This window comes from Penaeus chinensis, chromosome 13, assembly GCF_019202785.1.
Source record: "Penaeus chinensis breed Huanghai No. 1 chromosome 13, ASM1920278v2, whole genome shotgun sequence".
Classification (NCBI taxonomy): domain Eukaryota; kingdom Metazoa; phylum Arthropoda; class Malacostraca; order Decapoda; family Penaeidae; genus Penaeus; species Penaeus chinensis.
Window position 1 is genome coordinate 273,655 of NC_061831.1, and position 10,000 is coordinate 283,654.

General features: G+C 41.5%; 1 protein-coding gene across 1 annotated transcript in view; it reads left to right on the top strand.

Moving 5' to 3' along the window:
- Positions 1 to 5,979: 5,979 nt before the first annotated feature.
- LOC125031884 (CD151 antigen-like) overlaps positions 5,980 to 10,000 on the top strand; it is a 95,821-nt gene continuing 91,800 nt past the window's right edge. Inside the window, exon 1 of the mRNA XM_047622880.1 lies at positions 5,980 to 6,091. Within this exon, the coding sequence (XP_047478836.1) occupies positions 6,062 to 6,091 (30 nt within the window). The 5' untranslated portion in view covers positions 5,980 to 6,061. The remainder of the gene's footprint in view (positions 6,092 to 10,000) is intronic.

Here is a 10,000-nt window from a genome sequence, read left to right on the forward strand (position 1 = left end):
CGGTCAATTTTCCGCTCCGGCAAAGTTCACCACCGCTACAACAACGTCCAGTCAATGTGTGGCACAGGTAGACGCAAGTTCGTGGACGCTTGGGTCCGCTAGGCCAACGCAGAAATCTTGAACGCTGGACCACCGCTGATTCACCAGCTTTGCCCGGGCGGTTTTTAAACGTTGCACTAACTTTGACAGAGAGGTTGTAAGCGTTTTACGAGCGGACACATGATTGCTGGAACGGTGTCGGACGTTGAAGCAGCGATCCATTGCGGTGATGAACTTTGGTTTGGCGTTGGTATGGAGGTGTCGAAGCGGGACCAGAATTTGGCTATAAATACGGGGAGAAATGAACCAGGAGACCATTTGAGCTGGCGTTGAGTGCAGACCTCATTTATATCAAATTTTGCTAAAATAATGTACTACCATGGATGCTGAGAGACTTGGTATGATTGGTGCACTAGTCCAGCAGCAGAATCAGAACCTCCTCAGATTGCAACAAACTGTTGACAGAAGGAGAAGAGAGAGAAGAAGGAGAGACAGAGTTGTGTGGGTCAGACAGTGGATACTGAGAAGGCCTGAACATGGACTGTATGAGAAGCTGATGGTGGAGCTGTGGAATGAGGATCCCCGAGCCTTCAAGCACTTCATGAGGATGCCACCAGCCATGTTTGATGAAGTTGTACAGAGGCTGACCCCCAGATTGACCAAGCAAGACACCAATTACCGAGCAAGCCTGGAACCTGGTCTAAAAGTGGCTATCACCCTACGGCACCTGGCCTCTGGTAACACCTACAAAAACATGCAATACGCCTGGAGGGTTCCTCACAACACCATCAGTGTGGTAGTCAGAGAAGTGGTAAAGGCCATCATCGAAGAGTACACAGATGGTGCTGTCAAATAGCCTCTGAATTGTGAATTATGAGAGGCCTGTGTCTTGCACTGGGATGAATGGCTGCTGAATATATATGTATGTATATATATATATATATATATATATATATATATATATATATATATATATATATATATAGTCATATACATATATATTTTATATATATATATATATATATATATATATATATATATATATATATATGTGTGTGTGTGTGTGTGTGTGTGTGTTCGTATATATATAAATATATATATTATATATTATATATATACATATTTATATACATTATATATATACTATATATATACATATACCTTTATATATATATATATATATATATATATATATATATACATATATATACACACACATATATATATATATATATATATATATATATATATAGTATATATACATAATATATATACATATACATACATATATATGTGTATATATATGCACACACACACACACCGCTAAACCAACGCTCGCTACCGCTAGCTACCGTTAAACCAACGCTAAAGCAACGGGATATTACAGCTAGATACTCAAAAGTATGCAGCCACGATATACTGCCACGATATCCTGCCACCTCTCCCTACCGTTCAAGGAACGCTCTAACAAAGTTCGGGCGGTGTGACCGGGCCTTAAGGAATACATAGATCGTATTTTCTTAAAGCCATGGGGGCGCATATAGTTAGGCTAGGCTAGGCTAGGCTAGGCTAGGTTAGGTTAGATTAGGTTAGGTTAGGTTAGGTTAGGTTAGGCTAAGCTAGGCTAGGCTAGGCTAGGTTAGGTTAGGCTAGGCTAGGTTAGGTTTATATATTACTAGGGGGTCGAGGGGGCGTAACCTCCTGGCTAGGCGCATATAATACCACGGGGGTCCAGGGGGCAGAGCCGCCTGGCTAGGTAATATATAGATCGTAGTTTATAAAAGCCACAGGGTTATAGTTAGATAGATTTATTGGTTAGGACGCATTGTACGATTACCACAGGGTATCTGGATTACGTGAAATCCCGTTGATTTTTACCGAACACTGAGTTTGATTCCCGTCGGGAAAATGACCCCTGAACCTTGATTCAAAAGAAATTCGGTGACCATGAGTATTCCTGCCAACTCAGTTTGCATAGTGCTAGCCCAGTCATGAACCCTCCTACAATCCTTGTGCTGCAAAATTTGTTTTTTTATATACAACAAAAGCGCATCCTGCTCTGCTCCCAGACTGCAAGGCTCCGTCAGTGTAGCATTCATATGCATTGGAAAGAGTTTCTAGATGCTCATTTATAATTGCAAGTGCATACTAAGTATAGCAGGGGGGACACTGTCTTTTTTGGGGGCTGTCGTATAATATTCACTCAGGTCCGACATTTTCCGCGGTGGTACAGAACGTCCATGTAGGGTCTTAGTTATGGGTATGTTCAGCTGAGCTAAGTGTTTACACGTTACTTCTACCCATGGATTTGAGTATGAATCGGTGTTGTCATTCAAAGTTCGCTCTTCTATTCTGTGTTTTAGTTGTCTTTGGAACTCTGTACAATGGAGGGGTTCTCTAATTGATTTGACACTAAATGTGGTATCTATGTATAATATTCTTTCAAACAGAAGGCAAATTAAGTTCCGTTCTCATATTTACAATCCTTGTTGTTCTAGGGGCACCAAGAATGATTCTCAGGGCATCATTTTGTACACTTTCTGGACGAGTCAAAATGTTTCCTTGAACAATATTAGGTGCAATGCATGGTAATCTATGACCGACCTTATGTATGACAAGTAAAAGAGTCACGCAATATTGACATTAATACCATGTTTTTTTGCCGACAAGTGTCCCAAGTGGCTTCAGACGCTCCCACAGCCTTTTCTTCAGGTTTCTAATGAACTCTGAATCATTAACAATCACCCCGAGGTATGTGTATTGATGGCAGAGATCTAGCTCAACGTCATTTATATGAAACCTTGGCAGAGGGATTGTCTTTGGGTTAAGTGCCTTGATTTTTTCAGATGAGATTATCAAGCCACACTCAGTAGCCCTTGCAGAAAGTATATCTAGTATCTCTTGCATTCTCTCCTCGGATGAGGATTTAATACAAATGTCATCGGCATAGCAAATAATGGAGTCATTGCCTGCAAGTGGTATATCGCCCAGTAATCTATGCATTAGGATATTAAATAGCATGGGACTAAGTACGCCTCCCTAAGGTGTGCCGAGTTCAAATACTTTTGTATGAGTACTCTTAATGCCCCTGAAGAGAACCTGAGCCGATCGATTCGATAGATACATTTGAATCCATGTTAAAAGTTTTCCCTGAATACCAAAGCTAGCTAGTTGCTCAAGGATAATTTCCCTGTTTGCAATATCAAAAGCAGATTTAAGATCAAGAAATACGGTTTGCATGCCTTTGGTTTGAGTTTATTAAGTACTCTGCAAAACAGTGCTGACTGCTACGCCCTGGGAGAAATCCATACAGTCTGGGGGATAACTTAGCATTTATGCGATACATGAGCCTGTTCAGAATTATTCTCTCAAGTACTTTGCACAGACAGGAGGTCAAGGAAATGGGTCTGTATATATCAGTATTGGGTTTGGGTATAGGAATGATTAAGCTTTTAGTCCAGGAGCTTGGGAGGATTCCTTGAGATAGGCTGAGTCTATACAGGTGTAAAAGTGGGTTGCCTGGTACCTGAGCAATGTGGCGAAGGACGCTGTAAGTAATGCCGTCCTCGCCAGGGGCGGTTGCCTTACCTTTCAGAAGGGCATTGCTCAGTTCCCACTCGGTTATTTCGACGAAGTCGGAGGGGTCAATAGCAGCACATGCTATTGCTATATTGAAATTTCTATCTATTTTCGACTTGTTGAGCTGATTTTTTATCCCTTGTGGAAGTGAGTGTACTTGAGAATTTCCTGCCCACTTCTCTAGCAGCATATTAGCATGTTCCTGTGGACAGTGGAACTGCGGTGTTGTGAGGGCTTTACCAGTCAGTCAATTAATTTTTCTCCATACGTCAGCTATAGAAGTTTGACTATTGATACTTTGCAGGAATTGTTACCAGTATTTACTACGAATCTGAGTTTTTAATTCTCTGAATTCCTTGGTGGCTTTCATAAACTGCAGAAGATTATCTGTCGTCTTATTATCTTTATAGCAATTAGCAAGCTCCTGAACCCGTTTATATTCCTTGGCCAGAATTGGGGTAATTGATCCACCTCGGTGCATGGGAGGTCTGGGGCCTCTTTTTCTTTGAGAGTTTTCGTGAACAGACCCATGTGTCATAGTAGTCAGTGACAACATTGATTAGATCCTGAGAAAATTTATCAACAGCTGTTACTTTATAGGTGTTATACCAGTCATAGACCCGTGCCTTGAAGTGATGCTCCAGGCCCGGTGGGATAATTATTCGGACCCTAGGTGATCTAGGGGCTGAATCGCTGTCTACAGTATAATCTGTTCGTATTGCAAAGTGGTCACTAACTAACTCTCGCACCAGTGAAGTACAGACATTACCATGAACTAAATTTTTGCCAAATACATAGTCTAATCTGCCACCTCCCAAATGAGTCTCGGCTTCTGTGTCATATACTGTCAGTGATCTACAATTGATAAAATGTTTGAATTCTTCCCCATTACTATTACGTTGGTTGTCTTCAAAGTGTGGATGCCTTACATAACGTGCTTTGGTTGTGAAAATTGGGAAGAAAACTAGCCAGAAATTTGGAGTATCTGGCATATACATTATACAGTGAAAAATAGCCAGTGGCAGTCTGAATTTTTAAATGATGAAATTGAACATCAGTGTTCTCGGATTTTTTTTACTAATTTAGGCGGCAGTGTTACCTTCACATATGTCAATAATCCAGTCATGGCTATATTCACATATGAATAATATCCTTGAATTGCAGGTGCTATTTTCATCTTAGCAGCAGCAGCAAAAGGTTCTTGCACACAAATAATATCAGTATTATATTTGCGGATATAAAACTCTAGGTCATTCAGTCTAGGCTTTATACTACGCATATTCCACGATATAAATTTGATTGTGCGTTTATCCATAAGTGAGTAGTGCTCTATTAGGCAATCTGTACCTCATGCTGTTATATCCTCTAATATTACAAATTATAGATTCACATAAACATATAGCTTTATGATTGTGGATAACATTACAGATGGTAGTCTTAAACTTAAAAGTACATTTGGTCTTAGCTTTGTTCCACCTCTCAGCACAGTCCCTCCGGTTGCTGTGCTAGATGCACCTGGGGGGTTGGTTGCGTCACTGGACCCGATGTCACAGGGATCCTGATATTGTTCGTGACGGCTGTCAGCGCTGACACGCCCACTCTGGTTATCAGCACTGGCGGTCTGACATCGGTTCTCCTCATTCGTTTTTTTAGCACTAATGGTAACACGAGTATCACGGCAATGACAATCACTTTTATATTTTTCCAAGTCCTGTCTGAGCATCGTTATTTCATTAATTAAGTTATTGTTTTGTTCTTTCAGAGCTTTCATTTTCTTTAAAAGTTCAAGCACTTTTATGTCGCCTTAGTCAGCTGGCGTGACGTCACTTCTGTTACATGGTTGTGCGGGGGATTCCCCCGCCTGGCCTGCGGTCATCCCTGCCTGAGGGTGAGGGACGGCTGCCTCGGCTGGCTCCCGAGGAGGGAGGGGGGCGTGGTCTTTAATTCAGAGAGTGTGGCAGCTTTGACGCCCGAGTCACCCTCTGTGAGGATCAACATCATCTTGTTCACCTTCTCCTGCAGTTGCGCGACCGTTTCGCGTAGTTCGGCGACCTCTGCACCCCCACTCGCCGGCAGCCGCGGGAAATCTCTGCGGTTGGTGACGTCAAACAGGGCACGGGCTGGCGCTTCCCAGGCACCCTGTCCGCTGGTTGGGTTGGGAGGGTCGCGCTGGTCACTCGCGGTCGGTGCTGGGACCACAGGGGGGGGGGGGGGGGCAGGGCAGGGAGGCCCGTGCACCCCCAGTGCCAGGCAGTCACACCTGTCATCCCACACCTGAAGCATGGTGGGACAAAAGCTGGTGCTTCTGCAGTATTCTCTTCTGCTGCACTGCGAGGACACTCCCTGGCAGTATGTTGTTCTCCACATTCTGCGCAGCGCGCCTTGCCCTTGCAGTATTTAGCTACATGGCCACTTTCCATGCAGTTATAGCAGATGACGGGGGATGCCCTCCGCGGCCTCACGTGGCTGGCGGGTATGTACTTCCCAAAGAAGTGGTATGTACTGCTTTTTTAGTTTAGTCCTTAGTTACCACCCTGGCTAACTGCACAGGCGTGGGTAAGCTGTGGTACATTCAATGCATGGTCATAACATTATGACCATGCATTAATACATTTGATATGCGGTTATGTGATACTACATTCCAAATATATACATATATATATATATACACACACACACACATATATATATATATATATATATATATATATATATATATATATATATATATATATATATACACACACACACACACACACGTGTGTGTGTGTGCATGTATATATATATATATATATATATATATATATATATATATATATATATATATATATATATATATATATATATGTGTGTTAAGTTAAGTTAAGTAAGTTTATTTACCACCCTGGCTATCTGCTCAGGCGTGGGCAATCATGATTACAGTTTTATATACATCTAACACAGTACAATAGTCTGTGACTACTGTAATTGTACATGGTAGTATAGAAACATGTCATACATCATACAAAAATAATACGTTGATATGATCTTGCCGTGTTTACATAACACTGTGTTTTTTGTTTACGGCAGTTTTACATAGTAAATTTAGGATATAATACGAGTATATCTTCCAATGTATCAGATGAAATGAAATATTCACATAGTTCTTTATACCTCATGTTAGGTGGTCTGAAAGGCTGTATCACATGACATTCCGAGATATAATGCTCAAGCGTTCGCTTGTTTTCTTCGTTACACAGTCTACATTTAGTTTCATCTGCACTTTTTGCACCGTGCAGTTGCCAATACATTCTGTAACCTAAACGTATTCTGGCAATAACCACGTCACATTGTCTGGTTTGACTTCGGTGCCACCCATAGGAGGGCTTGCTATCTCTATACTGATCGTAGTGCCTTATGGTACAGCTTTCAGGCCTTTGAGTGTTTGTCAGATCTACTAGTCCTTCCTTATGAGAACTTTTCAATATATGTGCAACCCTAGCAAGAGGCATCCCAAGATCTATGTTCACAGTATCTTTGCTACAGGCTTCCTTCGCCAATTTGTCGACGTGGTCGTGCTTGCTTATGCCAACATGAGATGGTATCCATACAAATTGAATGTTAAAATTACGCTCTATTGCACAAGTTACGTTACGCTTAATGCAACTCACAATTTCCTCATCGCCACCTGCTTTGAAAGAATTTAGTGTCCGAAGAGCACTCTGAGAGTCACAGAAAACTACTCCAGAGCCCCGAGACATTACGAATTCCGTTGCAAGGAGTATACCTGCCAGCTCCGTTTGTGTAGTGCTGGCCCAATTTTGCACTCTCATATTAACTTGATGTTTTAGTAGGCCATTTTTGTATACAGTACAAGCACAACCAGCTTTGTATCCAGACTGTACGGATCCGTCAACGTAACACTCGTATATGTGTGTGTTTTTAGTTTAGTCCTTTATTTACCACCCTGGCTAACTGCACAGGCGTGGGCAAGCTGTGGTACATTTAATGCATGGTCATAACATTACATAGTGTTACAATTGAATTTTAGCCTATAACATTGCTATGAGTACTTTTATCAGTTTAAGGAAAGGAACAATTGCACAGTCCTTTATCCACTCATCTGCCACGCCGGCATATAGCTTGGGCGTGGGAAAGCATTAATACATTTTATATTCGGTTATGTGATACTACATTCCAAATTTAGGATACAACATAAGTATATCTTCTAGGGCATCAGATGATATGAAGTAGTTACATAGTTCTCCGTACCTCATGCTAGGTGGCCTGAAAGGCTGTATCACATGGCACTCTGAGATATAATGTACAAGTGTTCGCTTATATTCTTCATTACACAGTTTACACTTAGTTTCTTCGACATTACAAACTGTACTGACTTGCCAATACAATCTATACCCAAGCCTGATTCTTGCAGTCACAACATCACACTGTCTTGTTCTTGTTTTATATAAACAATAGATGAAGGAATCTTGCCTAAACCGGTCATAGTGCTTTATGCTACAGCTTTCAGGGCGCTGAGAATTAATCAACTCAGTCAAGTCCTCTCTGAAGGAAGCTTTAATGATGTAGAAAATCCTAGAAAGAGGTATCCCAAGATCTATGTCCACACTTTGTTTGTCACATGCTGACTTTGCTAGGCGATCAGCATGATCATGCCTAGGGATTCCAACATGCGATGGAATCCACACAAAACGTATATTATGGCCTCGTTCTTTTGCACGATACACGTTTATCCTGATGTCATTTGCATTATTTCCCGCACCTTTGTCTAGAGTGTTCAGAGCCTGGAGAGCACTCTGTGAATCGCAGAAAATGACCCCTGAGCCTTGTTTCAATAGAAATTCGGTGGCCATGAGTATTCCTGCCAACTCGGTTTGCATAGTGCTAGCCCAGTCATGAACCCTCCTACAATCCTGGTGCTGCAAAATATTGTTTTTATATACAACAAAAGCGCATCCTGCTCTGCACCCAGACTGCAAGGATCCGTCAGTGTAGCATTCATATACATTGGAAAGAGTGTCTAGATGCTCATTTATACTTGCAAGTGCATACTGTTTAAGTATAGCAGGGGGGGCACTGTCTTTTTTGGGGGCAGTCGTATAATATACACTTAGGTCCGACATTTTCCACGGTGGTACAGAACGTCCATGTAGGGTCTTAGTTATGGGAATGTTCAGCTGAGCTAAGTGTTTACACGTCACTTGTAACCATGAATTTGAGTATGAATCGGTGTTGTTATTCAAAGTTAGCTCTTCTATTCTGTGTTTTAGTTGTCTTTGGAACTCTGTACAATGGAGGGGTTCTCTAATTGATTTGACACTAAATGTGGTATTTATGTATAATATTCTTTCATAAACAGAAGGCAAATTAAGTTCTGTTCTCATATTCACAATCCTTGTTGTTCTAGGGGCACCAAGAATGATCCTCATGGCTTCATTTTGGACACTTTCTAGACTAGTCAACTCTGATTCCTTGAACGATACTAGGTGCAACGCATGGTAATCTATGACCGACCTTATGTATGACAAGTAAAAGATTCTCGCAATATTGACATTAATACCATGGTCTTTGCCGACAAGTGTCTTAAGTGGCTTCAGTCGCTCCCACAGCCTTTTCTTCAGGTTTCTAATGAACTCTGAATCATTAACAATCACCCCAAGGTATTTGTATTGATGGCAGAGATCTAGCTCAACGTCATCTATATGAAACCTTGGCAGAGGGATTGTCTGTGGGTTAAGTGCCTTTGTTTTTTCAGATGAAATTATCAAGCCACACTCAGTAGCCCTTGCAGAAAGTATATCTAGAATCTCTTGCATTCTCTCCTCGGATGAGGATTTAATACAAATGTCATCGGCATAGCAAATAATGGAGTCATTGCCTGCAAGTGGTATATCGCCCAGTAATCTATGCATTAGGATATTAAATAGCATGGGACTAAGTACGCCTCCCTGAGGTGTGCCGAGTTCAAATACTTTTGTATGAGTACTTTTAATGCCCCTGAAGAGAACCTGAGCCGATCGATTCGACAGATACATTTGAATCCATGTTAACAGTTTTCCCTGAATACCAAAGCTAGCTAGTTGCTCAAGGATAATTTCCCTGTTTGCAATATCAAAAGCAGATTTAAGATCAAGAAATACGGTTTGCATGCCTGGGTTTGAGTTTGTTAAGTACTCTGCAAAACAGTGCTGACTGCTACGCCCTGGGAGAAATCCATACAGTCTGGAGGATAACTTAGCATTTATGCGATACATGAGCCTGTTCAGAATTATTCTCTCAAGTACTTTGCACAGACAGGAGGTCAAGGAAATGGGTCTGTATTTATCAGTATTGGGTTTGGGTATAGGAATGATTAAGCTTTTAGTCCAGGAGCTTGGGAGGA